General features: G+C 32.7%; 4 protein-coding genes across 5 annotated transcripts; 3 read left to right on the top strand and 1 right to left on the bottom strand.

Moving 5' to 3' along the window:
• The first annotated feature begins 1,535 nt into the window (after positions 1–1,535).
• LOC121219210 (uncharacterized) lies at positions 1,536–3,081 on the top strand. Its single transcript, XM_041096957.1, has 3 exons — positions 1,536–1,753; positions 1,858–1,976; positions 2,782–3,081. Exons 1-3 carry the CDS (start codon positions 1,617–1,619, stop codon positions 2,799–2,801), a joined length of 276 nt encoding a protein of 91 aa, XP_040952891.1. The 5' UTR covers positions 1,536–1,616; the 3' UTR covers positions 2,802–3,081.
• Positions 3,082–4,957: 1,876 nt separating this feature from the next.
• On the top strand, positions 4,958–11,728 carry LOC107933019 (cell division control protein 48 homolog B). Its single transcript, XM_016865154.2, has 13 exons — positions 4,958–5,129; positions 5,517–5,728; positions 5,829–5,873; positions 6,086–6,141; positions 6,276–6,425; positions 6,852–6,959; positions 7,409–7,508; positions 7,676–7,960; positions 8,027–8,196; positions 9,250–9,378; positions 9,705–9,792; positions 10,280–10,357; positions 10,570–11,728. The coding sequence occupies exons 2-13, from the start codon at positions 5,537–5,539 to the stop codon at positions 11,059–11,061; spliced, it is 1,893 nt and encodes a 630-aa protein (XP_016720643.1). The 5' UTR covers positions 4,958–5,129; positions 5,517–5,536; the 3' UTR covers positions 11,062–11,728.
• A 1,627-nt stretch (positions 11,729–13,355) lies between these two features.
• On the top strand, positions 13,356–16,508 carry LOC107933015 (proteinaceous RNase P 1, chloroplastic/mitochondrial). The gene is made up of 6 exons (XM_016865150.2): positions 13,356–14,852; positions 14,930–15,201; positions 15,289–15,409; positions 15,503–15,571; positions 15,656–15,785; positions 15,936–16,508. The coding sequence occupies exons 1-6, from the start codon at positions 13,392–13,394 to the stop codon at positions 16,175–16,177; spliced, it is 2,295 nt and encodes a 764-aa protein (XP_016720639.2). The 5' UTR covers positions 13,356–13,391; the 3' UTR covers positions 16,178–16,508.
• A 334-nt stretch (positions 16,509–16,842) lies between these two features.
• LOC107933017 (rho guanine nucleotide exchange factor 8) lies at positions 16,843–21,426 on the bottom strand. 2 transcript variants are annotated; one of them, XM_016865151.2, is made up of 7 exons: positions 20,589–21,426; positions 19,866–19,982; positions 19,116–19,270; positions 18,958–19,032; positions 18,226–18,492; positions 17,542–17,862; positions 16,843–17,459 (listed from the first exon to the last, which is right to left on the bottom strand). In XM_016865151.2, the coding sequence occupies exons 1-7, from the start codon at positions 20,824–20,826 to the stop codon at positions 17,079–17,081; spliced, it is 1,554 nt and encodes a 517-aa protein (XP_016720640.1). In that variant the 5' UTR covers positions 20,827–21,426; the 3' UTR covers positions 16,843–17,078. The 2 variants fall into 2 exon arrangements, with proteins under 2 accessions (XP_016720640.1, XP_016720641.1); XM_016865152.2 differs by lacking the exon at positions 18,226–18,492.
• Between the last annotated feature and the right edge of the window lie 211 nt (positions 21,427–21,637).

Genomic DNA, 21,637 nt, shown 5'->3' with positions numbered 1-21,637 from the left:
ATGGAATAATATCACAAATTGTCCCTCATAATTTTATCAAAATTTCAAAATAAATTCTTAAAAGAAGAAGAAATTAATAAAATCAATATCATATGTACTTGTACTTCCCACCAAATTCTTGACTTGAAATCTATTAATATTGTATTGAAACTGAAAAAAAAAATAATTGAAAGTAACCATCATTAATATTTGACAAAAGATGGTGACTATTCATGATATTTATCCATTTTTATTTGAGGCCAAAAAAATATTATAGGCACCTGGAGGTGCCAACTTTCAACTCGGCTGCTCCATGCGCCGATTTCAACAATTTCATTAATTAAAATTTAATCCATCTATTTTGATAAATAAACTTTTTATTTCATATATTTGGGGAAAAAGTAAAATTATCTTAAATATATTAATAACATTTATCAAATTAAATTTATATTTTTTAAATGTAATAAAATAGGGTAAAGATGAATATCATATTTAAAAAAATAATATTAGAGAAAATTAATTTGACAATATATATAAAATAAATAACTTGTAAATAATTATTAATAATATTATTTAAATTATAATGTATTAATATCAATATTCATGATGAATTATTGTATTAGTTTAATATTAAATATTTTAAAGATCAAATAAAATTAATCTTAAATTAGTTAAATATTTTTTAATTATATTGTTTTTTCAATTCATTGAAATTTTTAAACAGAAACTAATGTTCTAAAAATTTTTAAAATTTAATATACGTAACCAAAATATAATAAAAATTATTTTTGTTAAAAATACAAAAAAAAAGAAAAAGATTTCCCCTTTTCTATGTTCTCAGCATTTTACTGGTTATGGTCGTATCATGACCTGACCTTCCAGTATGATACACAAACTGAAATTATCTCCTTTAAAGTTTTGCTACCCTCAGGTATGTCTCCACATATATAAATCCATAGTGTTGACGTATAAATAAGTGTACTCTAGAGAATAGAAATCGACAGAGATAGTGGGTTTAAACATGTGGAGATGTACTTGTGAGTGGTGAAAATTTAAGACATTATGAATATTAAAAGAGCATAATTCCAGATCATACATAGCTATAAGCCAACAAATTGAGTCGGGTCGTGAGAAATTGATTATCTAAATTTTCTATTCAATTTATTAGACTTAATAGTCAAACTAATCAACTTTTAATTTAAACGGCTAAATTATCAATCCAATTTAATTTTTACAACCCCACATAACAGTAAAAGAATATATATTAGACCTATCTATGAACCAAATAAGTTGATCGACTTAACTTGAGCTGTGATTGGACAAGATTTTTTATGTCTAGGCCTAACTTAAATTTAATTTTAATAATAAAAAAATAAATTAAATTATAAAAATATAATTTAAATATTTATTGATTTTTGAATAGTAAAATAAGCTTTTGGATGAGTTCGACTAAAATGAGTTTGGGGTCACAGTCTGACGCGGCCCATGGAGAGGTGTAGTATAGACTAAAGAGTCATATTCTTTTGACTATGGGCTAATGGACTTCTATCTTATTTGGACTTCTTGACTAATTTCCTTCATGATCCATTAACACAGAATTAAAAAAAAAAAAAAACTCGAGTGAGGAAGCTCTGAAAATGGCGTCCTCTTGGAAGGCAATGTCTAGGTTAACGGCTCGGTTACAGTTTTCAACTAGTAAGCTCAATAAGTCTTCATTCACTGTTCTTCAGTCCACATCTCATTCTTCAACTACACGCATTTATCGCACCTCAAGGTGAGAGATTTTAATTTTTTTGAACTATTTTTTTCTTATTTGGCTTGAATCTATGATCTTTGAACAATTATAATTCGTTTAAATATATTTTTTAAATGATTAAGGCTTCCATTGGAGCTGAGTAGTGTGGGATCGATGATGCCGCTTCACAACGCAATAGCTTCGGCGCGATTGATATCGAGCTTGGCTTCTGAGTCTCAAACTTGGAGTTTAGTTCCTCAAGGTTAATTAACTTTTTTTTTTAATTTCATTTGATATATATACACATATTTTCAATCCAAAATCTATGAAGAAAAGAATATGTTTCTGATACAAAGTCAAGCAAAATTCCAGAAAATGAGGAAAGAAAGCTTTAAGAAAAGCCTTTTAGTTTAAGAAAATATCAATGGTGGGCGAATCAGCTTTTTAATTTTAATATACTGTATTTGCATCCTATGATAATATATTGAAAGCTCGATTGTTACTAGAACATTTAAATATAAGAGTAAACTTTGCAAACTAAATGTAAGGCAATCCGATTTTTAGATTTCGAGACTGAACTGTTTAGTTGATCTGCATTACTTAATCTAACTGTTGATTGATAGTGAGGTCTAATTATTGTTTTAGTCTCTCTACAATGTTGAAACTTAGGATTTAGTCTCTCTATTATGTTGGAAGTTACTTTAATTGAGCATTATTTGGTCCACTGTTATTAGTAAGTCCAAGTTGATTACTTTCTTAGTTGATGCTGTTACATTATTAACAGTATTAACTATTAATTGATAACAGTGTTAATAGGGTTAACAAATTCATGGAAATCCATGTCATTACTTTAATAGCGGCAGTTAATAGTGTTATGAATTTGAACCTACTAATAACATTATAAATGTTAAAAGATAAAATTAGAGTAGAGGGATTAAATCCCAAATTTCAGCATAACAGAGAGGCTAAAACCTCAATTAGACCTAATGTGTAACTTGAAGCATATTTTCTGAAATTGGTTCTGGGTGTTGTGTTGATCTTCATTCTTCTTTGTGTTTGAACTGCAGGTATTTCATTGCCTTTATGACAGCCATGTTTTGCAGAGAGTTTTTGGAGTGGAACACGGGTAGTAGTGTTAACATTTAAGCCTTTTTCATTTTTACTGATTTCCGAGGCACAAGATTTTATAGTTGCACCTGGTCTTTTTTGAGGAACACTTCAATTTGACATTGATTTTTGCTTTTGAGTTTGGTTCCTTTCGTCAATGTTGCCTTTCTTCTTCTTCTTCCTCTACTTTTGCTTTCCCCTTAGTGTCTCTCAACGTGGACGAACTTCACATAATCACCATGAATTCATAACTTTGACAAGAGCTTATCAGTTTTTTTTGTTTTGCCCTTATTTGTGTTAGCTTCAGCAACAAGCAATTTCCCGTAGGAACTTTTAAAATTCTTTGGTTTCCCTTCGACATGTTTAAAGATGTTGTGTGTATTACTATCAACTTTTAGTTTGGAGATGATTTAAAATATGAGACCAAAAGAAATCTAAGCAGTCCATTTCTAGCAATGAGATTTCATATATCAAGCCTATCTCATGCTAATCTTAGTTTGCGTTCCATTTTAGCCATGGCACGTTCTGCTTAACAGTGACTCTTTTTTCCAATGAAGTTGACATTGCTTATAGTTAAAAATAATGTCGATAATGGCATGTTATTATAGCCTTGAACACCCCATTTCAAATGTAATTGTCTTGATTTTCGTCATTTTTGCTCTCGCAAAAGGTGCTTTCTACTGCACTTTATATAGATCATGGTAAATTTAGGGGTGATATTCGTTCTGTACGGTCAAGTTTTTTAGATTTTTTTAAACCTCCATCATAATTTAGGTTTAATTTATTTTATGTTAAATTTAATTGGTTTATTCGATCTATTTTAATTTTGACATTTTAAATAGAATAAACATATTAAGTGATAACCCGTAATATCATGAGCTCATGAACTATTTACATACCTAATTGATCAACTCAAATTTTAACATTAAAACCAAATAACTTTAAAAAACCCAAATCTATTAGAATTTAAAATCCAATACCAATTAATATTTAAAACTCAAATTAATAATTTTTTTATGATCTCCATTTCAATTTTTATCACTTAATATATAAAAAAACTTAAATTGATATTTATACGTTAAGAATAGTAAAAGACATGAAAATTGTATGTTGGATTGTTGGCCAAGAAAAGAAATATTTTTTGAGTCCATTAAAAATTGTTTGATTTAATTTTTAATATTTTTGTAATGAATTTGAAATAAAAAATAAAAACAAAATTATAAGTAATACGATATATTAAATTGAAGGAAAATTACAATGATGTGAAACAAATTAAAGGGAATGAAATTTTAAATACCTCAATTAGAGTTTTTTTTTCGAACTAAAAAATAAAAATCTAAAAACCAAACTGGAACAAACAAAAAGATTTTGGTTTGATTTATTTGGTTTCTAGCATAAAAAATCAAATTGATCGAATGCACACCCCTAACTTAAAGTACCGCATCATCATTCTTCAATGTAATCCAAATTCAAAGACTAAATTGAAAAAAATTACCAAATTCTAAAACTAATGTAAAACAAAATAAAAATAAAAATTGTCAAATTGATATAGAGGAGAGCATTTTTCGGTTTTAACTGAAAAACCGACCCCTTCAATTTTCTTGATTTCGGTTTAATTGGGTGGGGTGGATTAATTAATTTTGACCTTGGTTTAATTGGTTAATTCGTCTTGTTATCGATTTTTTAATTTCAAAACTGACCCAAATGAAAAATCAACTAATATTATATTAATTTTAAGTTATCCCAATAACTCATAAGATCTAATTAAACCCGTTTAAAAAATTTAATTAAAAAACTAAAAAAATTTAAAATATGCTTAGTCTTTATACTTTTCAAAAATTAAAAATTTAGTCTATATACTTGTATTTCTAGGAAATTAGCTCTTTTACTTTTCAAAATTTAAATTTTAAGGTAACTATTAATACTGTTAAATTATATGCCTACTCAATGAGTAGTATTTTCTTTTTTTCTATTTTATAATGTCACAGCAACCAATTTAGCCAAAAAGAAATTAACAAGTTAAAAGTTAGACTTGAATTTTGAAATTTGAAACTCCTAAAAATAATTCAATTTGAAAAAGTAGAGAACTAAATTCCTAAATACAAGTACAAGGATTAAACTCTCAATTTTTGAAAAGTACAGGGATATTTTAACCCAAAAGCTTTCAGCCATTATTCATGATTTCGTACCCTTTCCCCCCAAAACATCCCCGACACCCATTTTCTAAAACCCTAAAATATCCCTGTCATTCGTTGCCGTTTACCGTTCACTGACGTTCTGAAGGAGCTTTACCGTCGTTCAGCTCGGGGTACGTCTTTCTCGGTTTTTGCTATGCTTATTAACTTGGCAGACTTTTCTTGATTTTAACCTTTTTTTTTCACTATATCTGGTTTGATGTTTATTTTTTCGCTTTGGATGCTGTTCATTTTTATGATTCATTTGATTTGTTCAATTTTTGTTGTTTTGGATGTTAAGTAGGAAGTAAAATGGTTTTGGAATGTGACGTTTGTTTTCTTCTGATTCGTTGACTGTGTCGATGTTGTAAGCATATTATTCGATTGTTTTTAATCTGGAAATGATTATTATTATTTTTAAATTTAATGCTTATTATTTTGAAAATTCTATGTTTTATCGCAATTTCCTTTCTACAAAAACCTCAAAACCCGCAACCTGTTTTCTTTTCCTTGCTTCAAAGTTGCTGCATACAGCGGTTAAATGGCTACTGTCAGTAACAGCAATAGCAGCAGCAGCAGCAGCATCGTTAATGGCGGGATAAGTATCGTAAGTGATGGTCAATGGAAAGCTGAGGAAGCAGTTGGTGGGAATGCCAAGGCTCTCCAAGCCTTGAGAGAACTTATCGTTTTCCCTCTTATCTACTCTCGTGAAGCCCAGAAACTTGGTCTCAAAGTATCCAGCTTTTACCTTTTTTTTCCTTTATATACTTATTTTCAAAATCTTAAGTTGTAGCTTTTGTTTTTGAGTTATTGATTTCTGGGTTTTCTTTCAGTGGCCTCGTGGTTTGCTCCTATATGGTCCCCCAGGCACTGGGAAGGTAACTAACGACCTTATGCATCTGCTTTTCTTTCTATCTTTCTTTCTTCAATATCGTCATCAGTTTTTTGAAATTTGAATACCCAGAAAGCTAATATATGTTATTAATCATTGTTCTAAAATGGGTGAATTTCTATCTATAGCTGATAAGAGGGGGGGGGGATATATGATCCTTTTGTTCATTGAAGTAACTTGGTTTTCTTTGCAATGTAGACAAGCTTGGTACGTGCAATTGTTCGGGAATCTGGTGCCCATTTAATAGTTCTCAGGTACTGCATTTTTTGGATTGATTTTTGTATGCTATAAAAGTGCATCTGTATGGGGCAAAAAAATTAGGTCTTTGAATAGTTGTTTTGTCATTTTCAAGTTTCCATAGGTTTTATGATTTTTGGTTGTCTTGCAGTCCACACTCTGTTCACAGAGCACATGCTGGAGAAAGTGAGAGAATTTTGCGGGAAGCATTTTCAGAAGCATCATCTCATGCGAGTTCAGGCAAACCATCAATTATTTTCATTGATGAAATAGATGCGCTTTGCCCTCGTCGTGATTCAAGGTATTGAAAGAAGTGAGAGCAAAAATGGATTTTTTTATAGAAAATTGCTCATATTCAAACTGCCTCTTTCTTTTGGTAATTTGTATTTGAGTGTGATCGACAAACAAGTTGAGAATTCATGGAATTCAAGATGTAACATTGCATGATAGTTGATGACTTATAATTGGTTATTGTGTGAAGCAAAATTTATAACTAAATTCCTAATGCTGTTTCCTTCATCTACACTCCCTACAAGTTGTTATCAATGGTTTGCTTGGCAAAAAAGAAGTAATCATATTTTGATAATAACTGCAAAAATCTAGAAAAAGGTCATACCTAATATTTTGTTTTAGGATATATGGTGTATATGCACATTGCATTTTGCATGTAACCAAGTGATTGTTTTCTGAAGCACACTTCGGTAAACTAACTATGCTTCAAATGTAGACGTGAGCAGGATGTTCGGCTAGCATCTCAACTCCTTACATTGATGGACTCCAATAAACCCTCAGCAACTTCTGTACCACGAGTCGTTGTGGTTGCATCGACTAATAGGTTGGTTTGTCTAATTCGAGTTATAAAGCTTCATTCTTTTTGCACGTATCATGGTCAGCCTCGTTTATAAGTAACATAGTGTCAAGCTTCTAGAGATTTTATATAAAGATTCAAATGTCATTCAAGTTTCTTGTCTTATGCTTATGTTAGAACCTAATAGTATCCATTATACTTACTACTTCCCAGTTTCCATCACTTTCTAAGCATTTTCTCCAAGTGCTATGATGTTATGATGCTATCTTTATAAATTTAAATGCATTGGGCTTATAAATTTTGTACCGTCAATTATCTCCTTATTGTAATTCTTATTTTCTTTTTGCCCAAAAAGAGGCTGTAATGTCTTAACTGATGGACCGGTGGTTTACTCATAGAAAGCTAGTTGCAGTGGGTCCTAACATTTTAGGTCGAACTTAGTAAATCATTGCTAACCTGTATTTTTGTGCATCAAGAGTTGATGCAATTGACCCAGCTCTAAGAAGGTCAGGGCGTTTCGATGATGAAGTTGAAGTTACCACGCCTAACGAAGAAGAAAGGTTTCAAATTCTCAAGGTAAGACTGACTGTCCCTTATATGTGTTGCTTTGCTTGCTATAATCAATCAGACCCTTTAAATGCATGAAACATTTGTAAGCATGAGTTGTCACTGTACTAGTTGCTTGATTTACATCCCAGTTCAGATTGCTTCAAGTCATAAAGCTTTGTTGTCATTGTTTTCAGCTTTATACAAAGAAGGTTCCTTTGGATCCCAGTGTTGACTTACAAGTTGTAGCTGCATCTTGCAATGGATATGTTGGAGCTGATTTGGAAGCTTTATGTCGTGAGGCAACCATGTCTGCAGTTAAAAGGTCTACAGATGCAGGTGAAGTTCCAAGTGTGGTTAACCTAACTATGGACGACTGGAAGCTTGCTAAGTCTGTTGTTGGCCCAAGCATAACAAGAGGTGTAACTGTGGATATTCCAAAGGTGTCTTGGGATGATATTGGTGGACTCAAAGATTTGAAGGTGAGAATTACATGTTTTATTTCTTATTGAGAATCTTGGATTTCATTTTACTCAATTCATGAACAGAAAAAGCTCCAGCAAGCTGTTGAGTGGCCTATCAAACATTCAGCTGCATTTGCAAGGCTTGGGATATCTCCTATGCGTGGAGTTCTTCTGCATGGACCTCCTGGATGCTCAAAAACAACTCTTGCTAAAGCTGCTGCTCATGCTGCCCAAGCTTCTTTTTTCTCTTTGAGGTTAGATCATATTTGGGTCGACATTTTGTAATCCATAAAACATGTATGGAAGACCTTAATATTTCTTTGGTGGTTGATATATTTTGACTGATGACTCCCCACCAACTTCTGCACCTGTTCTTAAGAGATGCTTTAGGGTGTAGGACTTTAGCCATCTTATGGTAGCTGTATTGTGGTTCTAGGCTTTAGGGTGTGTGACATAAGTTTGTAAATCGAATATCTAAGAAGACGGTAAATTTGAAGTAAGAAAATCTTGGAACTAGGATAGGTTTACCTTTTGCCTTTCTTTGATTTAAGCCATTCACACATAGGAGGCCTAATCATTGCAAGAAAGAAAAGGTATTAGTACAAAGACAAGCAAGCATGCTAATAAAACTGATTTTGTATAAAGACTTAGGTCCTTTTAGACCTATGTGAGTACACATATTTCCAATGATTACAACGGAGCCTGTGTTAGCAGTAAACAACTTCGTTGTTAGACTTGCTTATATGGGTAAAATCTCAGAGATAAGTGGATGCTTACACAGAGGACTTGGTATAAGTCCGCAGAGTTTGGATTTTTAGTATGAAAAGAGAAAAGAATTACACTATTATCGTCCTTGTTGTAGCTAAATCATCTCGGTCATCTTGGGCAACTGTCAACACTTCATCAGGCTTGGTGTGATAAAGATAAGGCTGACTGGTTTACTAAATGCAAAATTTGCCATTGCGTTCCACCAAAGCATTAACATCCCGATAGATATGTTTAAAATTCACTTCCCAATCCAAATTTAGCATTCCGTTAACAGATCGGAATACAACATTAAAACTATGCCCTTCTCCTCTACTGCAAATTGCTTTAGCCACTGAGAGGTTGACTTCCAGCAAAGTCCTCACTGCCATATTATGGCTACTGTTAAACCATCATTCACCCCCCACATTTCAGCGTCAAAGACCGAGCAACATCCTATGTGTATGATATGTTTACATTTTGCCTTTCGATCTCACTGCTTCGCTCTCATGCTTGTTTAAATACTGTATATTGTGCTGGTCTATTCATAATTTATGAATCAGTGGTGCAGAGCTATACTCGATGTATGTTGGAGAGGGTGAAGCTTTGTTGCGAAATACATTTCGTAGAGCGCGTCTGGCAGCACCAAGCATAATTTTCTTTGATGAAGCTGATGTTGTTGCTGCTAAACGGTTAGCATGTAGCATTTTACTTAATAGAGTTCGTATTACTTGATTTTCTCTAAAATCTAGATTTTCTCATATTCTAGGTTTTGGATTATGTTTTTCATGTGCTATTTGGTTTTGACAATTAGACACCATTTTATTGACTCAATGCTCTTATTTCATAATGTATTTGGCAAGATAATGAAATGTATTGGGTGAAGTCTAGATTGTGGTCATGCATGGTTATGTTTCTAATGATTTTGTCGCCTATAAATACATTCTTCTCACCATTTTGCTTTGGACTGTTCTAGTAGTTCAAACTGATTTGTTTTATCTTCTCCCTTAAATGGCAGGGGTGGGAGTTCGAGGAACAGTACTACCGTTGGAGAGAGGCTTCTATCCACTTTACTGACTGAAATGGATGGTTTAGAACAGGCAAAAGTGAGAGATAGTTCCATAAGCTGGTAAAAGTACCATGGTGGCCCCTATACTAGGAGTTAGATTGTATTTTGCTCCCTTTACTCAAAAAATGCACAAATTAGTCCCTGTACATTAGATTAAAGAGCAAATTGGTCCTTCTAGTAAAAATTTCATCCATTTCTACTGTTAAAAACTTGGTTTGTTGACAAAATAACCAGACAATTATACATGGCGTGCCATGTGTACTTCATTCTGACATACATGGACTAATTTTTTAACGGTAAAAATAGATGGAATTTTTAACAGAATGATCAATTTGCTCTTTGGTTTAATATATAAGGACTAATTTGCCCATTTTTTGAATGGAAGTGGTAAAATGTAATCCAACTCCTAGTTACAAGGGCCTCCATGGTACTTTTACCTCCATAAGCCTTATTTCCGGTTTGTCAGACTATCAGGGATGTTATCTAGTTTTCTTTATGTGATTTTTGAGTCAATTCTTTTTCAGGGGATTCTTGTTTTAGCTGCTACCAATCGACCTCATGCAATCGATCCTGCGCTTATGCGGCCTGGAAGATTTGATTTGGTAAAGAATCTTTCTTTTATCATCTGACTTTTGACATCGCTGTTTCCCTCTATGGTTTCTTGGTCCTAGCTAGTCTTACAATTTCAGTACACCATTAAATCTTGTACTTTTGTCTCGTTAACAAATATAATATATGAATCAATTGAATTGGAAAACTTGAGTATTGTTTCAATGGTCTTAATTGGTACCTTCTTGAAACAATGAAAATATAGGTGCTCTATGTACCGCCACCTGATATGGAAGCTAGGTATGAGATCCTTCGCGTGCATACACAGAACATGAAAATCGGGGATGATGTTGATCTAAGAAGAATAGCAGAAGATACAGAGCTGTTCACGGGAGCCGAATTGGAAGGTTTGTGCAGGGAAGCCGGGATAGTTGCCCTGAGGGAAAACATATCCGCCACCTTAGTCAGCAATCGACATTTTGAAACAGTGAAGTTGTCCCTAAAACCAGCACTAACAAGAGATGAAATTGAAACTTATTCATCATTTATGAAGAACCAAGGTTCAATGTTGTCCCCTTCCGGTGCCACCGAGTTGAAACTGAGTACCCGACAAAAAGCCATAATACAAAAAGGTAGAAGTTCATTGAGTCAAGCATTTCCAATTAAAATAGGTGTTTTGGGTGTCATATTGCTTATTGCTGGTACATATATATTCATGCATAATGAACAAACTTCATATGAATCAGTGGTTACATAAAGTATGCTGATGATCTTATATAAATAGTTTGTATCACCTATTTTTTTTGGTAACGTTTGTTTATTTATAGAAACTTTTTGTATTCTTTTTTCTTTTGGGGTTATAATATGCCTATGGTCCCTGTATTTTTCAAAAATTAGGAATTTAGTCCTTGTGCTTGTATTCTAGGATTTTTATCCTACCTTTTAAATTTCAAGATTTGGGTTCAATTGTTAATTTTTTTTTTGTTAAATTCATGTTAGTTACAACATTTTTAACTACATGGCTAAGTTTTATTATTATTATTATTCCAAAATGCTACAACAAATTTAACCAAAAAAAATATCAGTGTTAATAGTTGCTCTTAAATTTTAAAATTTAAAAAGAAGAGGGATTAAATTCTTAGGAATACAAGTACAGGGACTAAATTTTTAATTTTTGAGTATAGGGACTATAGGCACGTTTTAACCTATTAATTTTAGCTATTTAGGCTAGCTAATTACATTGAAGACTAAATTATGCTGAATTAACAACTAAATTTAGCGATGACATTTGTGTTGTTTAATACAGCGACGATATTAGATGTTGGGTAAAAGTGGAATATCAGTAACAATTAGTGTTGCTGAATTTAATTTTGGTATATTGACTTATTTGTCTCTTTAAATTTATAAAAAAATTATTTTAATTTTTTTGTTTCTTGTAATTGTTGAAGTTGTATTGTTTGTCAAATTATCCTTAAAATGTATGAAAAAGTTAATGTTTATTAATTTGTTTATATAGAAGTCCTTTAGTATGCTATATTAACAATTAATTTTAAAACATATTTTTAAATACTTTTTAAAATTTTATATCTAAAAAATAATTCATTATTAATATGGCATCGTTTGAATATTACGTCAACAAATTAATAAATATTAATTTTGTTATACATTTTGGGAAGATTTGACAAATAGCAAAAATAAAAAAAATAAGAATTAATAATATAAAATTAGAGAATTAAATAAATCATTATACTTTTAAATTTTAAGATATTAATCATGCCAACATTAAATGGGTATCGATGGAAATTTTTTTAGACGTTGGTTTTGACATTTTTCTAACATATGTTTTATTTTCACATAAATAATTAAATATGATGGTTTACTTTTATTAAATCAAGTGATAAGAAAATTGATATCTCATAAATAAGATATCGGGTTTGAATATTATAAATGAAGAAATAGTTTTAGAAGAGTTTTGCTCTCTTTCCAAGTATCCAATTCAAGGTCAATTTACCTTGAAGTTTAAAAGTATTGTGAAAAAGTGTTTCAGAAAAATATTTTTGAAAATTTTGACAGTATTTACTATTGTGGTCTATAAATACTTTTGGGAAGATAAAATGTCTATTTTAAATATAATGTTATAAGGTAGAAGATTTAATGAAAAGATAAAAGTAAATTTATTGAAAAATGCTTTTTTTTTCAAAAGTCAAAACTAAAAATTTTGGATTTTTAACTTGATTTAAATCAATGTCTACTTATTTTCCAAAGTTTTTAAATTATAATCATGAGTTAAAGTTGAATTTTTTTTCAGATAAACATAGTCTCGCGGAATATTATCCTTTTAATAATAATTGATAAAGCGTCTTAAGATAATGAAATTTCAACAATTATATAATTCATCATAAATGAGAGGAATTTCGTTCAAAAAATAAATACTGATGAAAGGACTAGAATTTTTATGCTTGTTAGCCACTACAATTAGATGTTGGTTATTGTGATACGTTTTAAAAAATATATAAATATAATATTTTTAAATTTAATATAATATATATTAAATACAATATGTTTTCAAAAGAATATTTAATAATCAAAATTCATTTGTTTATGATTTTGAAAGGATACATGTAAAAGTATCGTGAAAGTCCTTGTATTAGAAATCATATTTTATTTTGTCCTTCTACTAAAAAGAATAAATTAATCTTTATATTTTAAATCAAAGAAAAATTAGTCTTTTTGTTAAAAATTTAAAAATTTCATTTATTTCTATTGTTAAAAACTGTTATTGTACATAAGTAGGAGGGATAGTGGCACACCACTTGTCACCATCTAATTATTTTACCAATCACACCAGTTTTTACTAGTACAGATGGATGAAATTTTAACAGAAAAGACCTGTGAGCTCATTGATTTAATGTATAAAAACCTAATTTACTCATTTTTAAATAAAAAGTAAAATACAATTTAACTTTTAGTACAGGGATGTCCATGGCAATTTCACCTAATTCTAGCCGAATCCGTAGAATTTTATTATTAATTTACTAGACCATAATTATCAGAAAGACAAAGATGGATATATCCTAACGGCCACACATGACCTCCTTTACTTTCACCACTATGCAACAACAGCCAATACAGTACTACTTCCTTTCCATCACTCTCTGTAAGTACCCTTCATCAGCATCTTCCACTCATTTTCTTTACCCTTCACCTCCAAAACACCAAATCCCTCAACATTTTATACATAGAACAAGACATGCTAGTGTTAGACACCATTTCAATGCAAAGCTATCCACAAAACACTACGAAAAAAAGGCTAGGAAAGAAACTGGTTCTGGGTTTAGTTCTTCTTCAAGGTCTAGCAATGGTGGAACTGAAAGGAACAAGTTAGAGAACCTTTTTAGTTCTGTTTTGGAAGAGAAAGCTGAAAAGAAAAGGTATGTAAAGGATAAGAAAAAAATGGGTTTTGATAGTTCTTCATTAAAATCATCTAAAACCATGGAAAATAACTCTGTGGTGGGGAAAAAATCAAAGAAAGATAAGGCTAATTCACCTGCAGTACACTTAAGGGTTCAATTGGATATGTGTTCAAAAAGAGGGGATGTAATGGGGGCTATTCAGCTATATGATAAAGCTATGAAAGAAGGGATTACAATGGGGCAATATCATTATGCTGTGCTTTTGTATCTTTGTTCTTCTGCAGCTATGGGTATTGTTCAACCTGCTAAAAGTGGTAGTGGTAATAGACCTGTTTTAAACAATGGTAAATTGGTTGATTTTGATAATAGTTTAGCAAATGGGTCTACAAAGCCTTATTATTTAGAAGATGATGAGATTTGGGTAAGTGAAGATGTTAAGAAACATGCACTGGTTAAGGGATTTGAGATATACGAGACGATGTGTTCAAACAATGTACCGATGAACGAAGCGACATTAACATCTGTAGCAAGAATGGCAATGTCAATGGGAGATGGTGATATGGCATTTGACATGGTAAAACAAATGAAACCACTAGGTATAAATCCTAGATTACGATCTTATGGTCCTGCTTTATCTGTTTTTTGTAGTACCGGAGACGTTAATAAAGCGTTCGAAGTCGAGAAACATATGTTGGAACATGGTGTTCAACCCGAAGAGCCTGAATTAGAAGCACTTTTAAGAGTTAGTGTAGGGGCTGGAAAAGGTGATAAAGTGTATTATTTATTGCATAAATTAAGAACAAGTGTGAGGAAAGTATCACCTTCTACTGCTGATATAATTGTTAGATGGTTCGAGAGTAAAGCAGCCTCGAGAGTGGGGAAACGACGAATAGACCAAAAGTTAATAAAGGAAGCAATCGAAAATGGTGGTGGAGGTTGGCACGGACAAGGTTGGTTAGGTAAAGGAAAATGGAGTATATCATATACAGTTGTTGGTGATGATGCTTTATGTAAATGTTGTGGTTATAAGTTGGCTTTAATTGATCTCGATCCTATAGAAACCGAGAAGTTTGCCGAATCAGTTGCTTCGATAGCTATAAAACGAGAGAAGAACTTCAGTTTTCAAAAGTTTCAAGTATGAAAATCATCTTTTTTTCAATCATTATAATCATGTATGCTTTTGATAAAGTTGTAACTTTATTTTTGTTATAGAAATGGCTTGACTACTATGGACCGTTTGAAGCTGTGGTTGATGCGGCTAATGTCGGTCTTTTCAGCCAGAAAAGATTCATGCCATCAAAGGTCAATGCTGTTGTTAATGCAATACGACAGAAACTTCCATCAAGGAGATGGCCACTTATTGTTTTGCATAACAAACGGATCACTGGACGGAAGATGGATGAACCAGTAAATAAAGCATTAATTGATAAGTGGAAAAATGCCGATGCTCTATATTCAACACCAACCGGTTCCAATGATGATTGGTACGAAATACGGGAAGTTACAGCTAACTTGCATGATTGCTTATTTGCATAATGGCACATTACGGTTCTATTTAATCTGTGCTTCAGGTACTGGTTGTATGCAGCTATCAAGTTTAAGTGTTTAATCGTGACTAACGATGAGATGAGAGACCATACCTTTCAACTTTTGGGAAATGAATTCTTTCCGAAATGGAAAGAAAGGCATCAAGTGAGTAAAGCTCTCGATATATACTCAGTTGCTTAGTATGATTCTCTAAAGCAATTCTACTAATAAAGAATCTGTCCTTTTTCCTTATCAAAGGTGCATTTCAGTTTCTCAAACACCAGTCCAGTATTTTACATGCCTCCTCCATGTTCGGTAGTAATTCAGGTAAGTCCCTACGAACTATAAATCGAAAGAATAGAGAGAGATATAGTGTGCTGAATCTTCATATATGCAAATACATGTCAATAGGAATCAGAGAAAGGCCACTGGCATATTCCCATTGCATCGGAACTCGATTATGATTCTGAAAGAACATGGTTATGCATTAGACGAGCTAACTCACATACGGTGAAGGAAGATTCCGTAGCCGTAACTGAAGGTATTACCGAGCTTAGTTTATCAATGTTTCTTCACTCAGCTATCATATGTCACATAGTAGTAGTATGCATGCAATTTATTTGATGTCAGCAAATTCGACTTTATGGTGTCCCATTGATTTGTTTACATACAAGGTTTTCATGTGTGACAGATTCGCAGTCTCTTAACCGTAACAAGGAACATACCAAGTCAACTACTCAAACCAAAGTTAACTCGAATTTCCTGCCATTAAACAATGGAAACTATGATAAACCACGAAAGCTAGCTGAGGAAATGTACAAAAACATCACCAGTATTTCGTTTGCTTCTGTCTCCTCCGATCAACACAAACTTCTATCAGAAATAGAAGCCGCAGAGATGCGTGGCAACTGTGTAATCGACTTTCAAATATGAAACAAGTGGCTTTCGTGTAAAGTTTTGGAAATTGTATTGAACTACCAGTAGGAATCTGTTTTTAGTTGTATAGTTATGAAGTGCCTGAGCCGAGTTTATATTGAACTATGGTGTATTTTAGCAGGGTTTTTGCCCATCGGAAGCTGTTTCTTTCTGGAGAGAAAGTATCCAATTTTGCCAAAGTGCAATCCGAATTTGCCAAGACATCACCAGCGTTATATATATAGCATTTCAATTCTCCTATCTTGATTATGTTTATAATTAGCTAGTTTTCTCCATGTATTGAACTCTTATTCTTACTCTTTTATGTTAATTTGCTCCTTTTTTGAAATACCGATAGCAACAGTAGCAACCATTGAGAAATTGAATGAAGAACCAACGTATGTTGACTCTCTTTATCTACGCAACATTAGAGTGATATATATACACACATACACATATAGACATTAGCTTGATCTTCCATGTTTCTAACCGGTTCATTATTGTAGGGATTATACTGCTCCATGTCCAGTAAAAGTCATAGACAAGCATGAACTTGACACTAAAGAGTGCTGCTTTTCTTCTTCACATGTGCAGACAAGTGACTCAGGATTCAGCATTAGAACTAATTTAGTTTCATGGTGCATTTTGAGGCAAAAAATTTACATACTTGCAGACCAAGTAAATGACAGAACAGTTTACTAGAGATGAAGACAGCCGGAAAGCAGTTCCCGAATACATCAAATCTTAAAAGAGTCATATAATCACTTCCCTGTCCAAATTTGGACATTAGTTACTGTCCCCAATGGAATCCTACATTGGACATTTGGACTGACCATATGTATATTAAGGTAACCTTTCTTTCTAACTGTATATACATTTATATGTACTTGTCTCCCAGTTATTGCATTTTCTCTATCTATCAATCACGACCTTTTGGACTTCTATTGCCACTTAAGGATTCCAGCTTCTCTAGATTAGGAGACTTTTTCTGAGTAGAACTAACCGGTGGCTTGGCCAGTTTTTTGTCATTGTCACCCTTAAAGTAGATTTCTAGATCAGTTGAGCTTCTTCTCCTTGAAGCAATACCCCAACCCATAAAATCTGATAGTGTTGGTGTGTCTGAACTGCTCACCCTCAATGCATCTTCATCAGATGAGCTAGGGGATGTCTCGGATTTTTGTGGTGATGATGTTTGAGCAAGGGAATCAGCATGAAGGACATCCTCGATTCTTGACATGACATTGAAGGCCAAGCTCTCTAGAATCCTTGAATAGCTCTCTAGAATAGCGTGTCCTACATCCTGGTGAAAAATTGAAGATCAAGTAAGTTTTTTATCATCAACCTTTGAATAACATTTAATGCTTTGCTTGTTGTGTATGTACCCTATTATCTTGTAACTTAGATATATCGAGTGAAGATTGTGGAAGTCCGGGATAACGTTGCTTTAACAAGATTAAAATAGTTTCCGCCCTTTCTTCGAAGAGTTCCCTTTTTTCCAAGCTAACACCCGAACCCCAAGAAGACCTACCGTCTTTTTGGTGCATCTTCCTCTTCCAAATGACAATGGAAGCCTCAATCCTATTCTTAAGGTCAAGAACTTTGTGTTCCGTCGACAAGTCCATCGTCAAAAGGAATTGTGATGGATCAAAGTGGTCCACTGTAATGCCTTTATAGATCAAATCACCGAGGCTCGCTCTTCCATTCTACATGATGGAGAAGATCAATAAAGGTAACTAAAAAAATGATTAAAAGAAGTTAGTAAAAGTACCATGGAGGCTCCTGTACTAAGAGTCAAATTGCATTTTAGCCCTTCTACTAAAAAAAAAGTTGAATTAGTCCTTGTATGTTAGTTCAAAGAGTAAATTGGTCTTTTCTGTTAAAAATTTCATCCATTTATACTTTTAAAAACTGGCATGGCTGACAGAATAATAAAAAATAGAGGGAATTTTTAATAGAATGACCAAGGACTAATTTGCCCATTTTTTCAGTAGAGGGGGAAAAATGCAATCCGACTCCTTTACAAGAGCCTCCATGGTACTTTTACCAAAGAAGTCTTATTTCTTTACCCTGGGGAGTGAATCAATGTAACTTTCAGGTATCTCTATTTCAGATAGTACTTCAGCATTGATAGCCATAGCTGCTTTTAGCACCTGGTTTACTGACTCCTTTTGACACTGCAGCCATCTCCGTGACATTTCCGATAACCCGTTTACAGGTACTTTAACAGTTGGATGCCACCATTTATCATCCCTTTGACCGTTTTCATTCTCTTGGTCATCATCTTTAGAGACATACCAAAATTCTTTTTCTTGTCCAAAGCCATCAAGAGTCTCCTGTTTTTTAATTATAAATTTTGATCAAATATTTATTTATCATATGATCTTTATCACTAAAAGTTTCATGGAGGCTCTTTCAAATTGCATTTTACCCTCTCTATTCAAAAAAAAAGCAAATTAGTCTTTGTACGTTGGATAAAAGAGCAAATTGATTATTTCTGTTAGAAATTTCATCCATTTGTCATGTTGAAAATTGGCATGGCTAACAAAATAACTAGATAGTATCACTTGGCATGCCATGTGTACGTCATGCTAATGTATAGGAACTAGTTTTTAACATTACAAACTGATGAAATTTTTAACATAAAGGACTAGTTTGTTCTTTAATCTATCGTATAGAGATTGATTGGCTCATTTTTTTTCAGTAGAAAGGGTAAAATACGATCTGACTTATAGTACATGGGCCTCCATAATACTTTTAGCGATTTTTTTCAAGTTAACTAGAAGGATAAAGTTACTCACGATAAGCATCGTGTCGAGTTTTCTTAGACCAGGTATGTTCACAAGCAGATCACTCCTTTGTCTCGTGACCATAATCTATCCAAATTCGAAACAAGTTGTTGTGAGTTCATATAGTGAATTGGTAGCACTAGTTCGAAGATTTGTGAGTTATATGTTACCTCCATGTTCGTTCCGTTCTTCGTTTTCTGTTGCGAAGGAACGAATTCGACAATGTGATCGGTTACAGATAGAAGCCAATCCATTTCTTTTCTCCACCTTGCTTTGGTTTCTGGTGCCATAGGTCCTAATTTCACTTGTTCCCCAAAAACAGATGCTGCAATTATCATTTACCAATATGTTCAAATTATCAACATGTTTCATCATGGAAATGAAAAATGAAAGCTAGAAGATCGATGGGATTCGACCCTGAAATTGCCGGATTTTGTTTCCTATGAGTGGTTACATGAACTAACTAAGCTAAACTTTGAGGTTTTTATTATGCATTTGATAATTAGATTTTGACATAATGTCAGATCTGATCCTTATTCATTTTTTAACTAAATTTGGTTCTCAATTTTTTAAAAAGAGTCAATTTGATCTTTAATCTTTAAAAAAAAGAGTCGAGTTGATGTTTTTAATGGAAACTCTGACTAATATGGCATCCATATCACAACTCACGTGTACTTCATGCTTCTTTTTTTAATATTGAATTTTTTTTTCAATTTTTGAATATTTTTATAATTTTAAAATTATTTGTTGATGTGGCATATAAGATGAATAATGCCATGTTAGTGTGAAATACATGTAAACTAGCATATAAGAAAAGCAATTTGACCCTTTTTGAAAGTTTTAGAGTCAAATTTAGCTCTAAAAAAATAAAGAAATAAGTTTATCATTATACCGTAAATTTTAGACAAGAAATGTTCTACCTGCTAGGTTTGTCACTGCATTTGACAAAGCCAAAGCCGAAGGAACACCTTTGCCTCCTCCTGACATATCTTCTCCCAGAAGCAACTTAGAAAATCTTTCCTTCATCTGCTCCATATCTGTATCAATATATACATGCATATATATATATTAGAAGGAAATAATTAGCTTTCTTGTTCATAGATTGTAAAGCAAAAATTAGGAAAATGAGATTAGTGGTTAGCTTGGCAGAGTAGAAAAAAGGGAAGAAATGGATATAGGATGGTGAAAAACCAAAAAAGAACATTAATGTTTGAGTGTCTTAGGTAGGGAAGAAAATTCCGGCTCACTTAACTGCATTACAAAGATTAGCTTTGTCTTCATTAGCTTTCTTGTTCATGGATAGTAAAGCAAAAATACGAAAACGAGTTTAGTGGTTTGCTTGGCAGAGTGAAAAAAAAAACAGAAGAATGAATAAAAGAAGGTGAAAAACTGAAAAAGAATATGAATGTTTGAGCGTGTTTGGTAGGAAAAAGAATTCTTGTTCACTTAGCTGCATTACAAAAGATTAGCATCATCTTCGTTAGCTTTCTTGTTCATAGATTGTAAAGCAAAAATACGGAAACAAGATTAGTGGTTTGCTTAGCAGAGTGAAAAATCTGGAAGAAATGGAATTAGGGGTGGTGAAAAACTGAAAAAGAATATGGATGTTTGAGCGTGTTTGGTAGGAAAGAAAATTCTCGCACCTGTTTGTGGCCTCTCCTGGGGAGTTTCTACCACAGGCTCTCCTATATTTTGCTGCCCCATTGATTTATCTTCACTTGGTTGCAGATTATCATCGACATCATCCACGTGCTCGTTATTACCGCCTGCCGCGGTTGCGTTTTGTTGCTGGTGGTGGTGATGTCTCATTGGATTATCAAACAGGCGAAAAGATCCTACATTTCGAGTACTATACAGGCGAGTCAATGTTTGAACCATCATTCAATTCCTGTGTTTCTTCTTCTCGTTTTTAAACAGCAAAAAAATTGAAGAAGAAACAAAGTTGAAAAACAATTATAAAAAACAAAACAAAAAACAAAACAGTCTGTTTTTAATGAGTGAAAATGAGAGGCTAGCAAGGATTTTTATTTGAATTTTTCAGTACTGAAAAGAGATAAAGCTCTTTTGAGTGGTTAATCTTGTTTGCTGTTTTTGCAGGCAAAGTATCAACGGTGAATGTTTTTGGAACACAAATTTGAGGTTCAGCTGACAAAGAAACTATAAACCACAAAGACTAAAAATGGTTGTTTGTTTAAGGTAGGAAAATCATTGCCAAATTTTCCGGGAAAATCATTCAATGGTTAACTGATTTTAACTAAATTCTCTGTTTCTTTTTATGTCTGCTGCTGCCCTTCCTGTTTTCTCTCTTACAGAACCTACCCATTGTAGTTAAGTTTTGTTCAGTTTAACTGTTACAGTTCTTTAGTTGGAGTAGAGTTGATAATGGGACGGGTTGAGGTCTGGTTTCAAAAAAGTTGATAAAATAATGATTTATATATTTTTATAATTAAAATATATATATTTTTTGTTTAAATTGAATTCGGATTAGGTCAAAATGAGGTACAAAAATCCTTATCCAATCCCAGCTCGAACTAAGCGGACTATCCGACTTTGGGCAAGTTTAAGTTGGAGAGAATTATTATGGTATGTTATAGTGATAATATATGGTCCTCAAATCTTTATGGTTCATGATAATTTGTGTTAATTTGAGGTTTCCCTTTCCATCCTGAGTAGAATCATTGACTTATGAGGT

The sequence above is a fragment of the Gossypium hirsutum genome, chromosome D07 (assembly GCF_007990345.1).
Source record: "Gossypium hirsutum isolate 1008001.06 chromosome D07, Gossypium_hirsutum_v2.1, whole genome shotgun sequence".
In the NCBI taxonomy this organism is placed as follows: Eukaryota; Viridiplantae; Streptophyta; class Magnoliopsida; order Malvales; family Malvaceae; genus Gossypium; species Gossypium hirsutum.
The sequence above is the reverse complement of the archived record's forward strand: the minus strand, read 5'-3'. Positions and strand labels throughout refer to the sequence as shown.

Bases quoted from the DNA above. Each gene is read 5' to 3' on its own strand.
- LOC121219210 (XM_041096957.1), top strand. From the start codon at position 1,617: ATGGCGTCCTCTTGGAAGGCAATGTCTAGGTTAACGGCTCGGTTACAG. The intron at 1,754-1,857 runs GTGAGAGATTTT...TAAATGATTAAG, and splicing joins CGCATTTATCGCACCTCAAG to GCTTCCATTGGAGCTGAGTA. The intron at 1,977-2,781 runs GTTAATTAACTT...TTTGAACTGCAG, and splicing joins TTGGAGTTTAGTTCCTCAAG to GTATTTCATTGCCTTTATGA.
- LOC107933019 (XM_016865154.2), top strand. From the start codon at position 5,537: ATGGCTACTGTCAGTAACAGCAATAGCAGCAGCAGCAGCAGCATCGTT. The intron at 5,874-6,085 runs GTAACTAACGAC...TTTGCAATGTAG, and splicing joins GTCCCCCAGGCACTGGGAAG to ACAAGCTTGGTACGTGCAAT. The intron at 9,379-9,704 runs GTTAGCATGTAG...CTTAAATGGCAG, and splicing joins GATGTTGTTGCTGCTAAACG to GGGTGGGAGTTCGAGGAACA.
- LOC107933015 (XM_016865150.2), top strand. From the start codon at position 13,392: ATGACCTCCTTTACTTTCACCACTATGCAACAACAGCCAATACAGTAC. The intron at 14,853-14,929 runs GTATGAAAATCA...TTTTTGTTATAG, and splicing joins TCAGTTTTCAAAAGTTTCAA to AAATGGCTTGACTACTATGG. The intron at 15,786-15,935 runs GTATTACCGAGC...CATGTGTGACAG, and splicing joins TTCCGTAGCCGTAACTGAAG to ATTCGCAGTCTCTTAACCGT.
- LOC107933017 (XM_016865151.2), bottom strand. From the start codon at position 20,826: ATGATGGTTCAAACATTGACTCGCCTGTATAGTACTCGAAATGTAGGA. The intron at 19,983-20,588 runs GTGCGAGAATTT...ATATTGATACAG, and splicing joins CCAGGAGAGGCCACAAACAG to ATATGGAGCAGATGAAGGAA. The intron at 17,863-18,225 runs GTAAAGAAATAA...TCCATCATGTAG, and splicing joins ACATTGATTCACTCCCCAGG to AATGGAAGAGCGAGCCTCGG.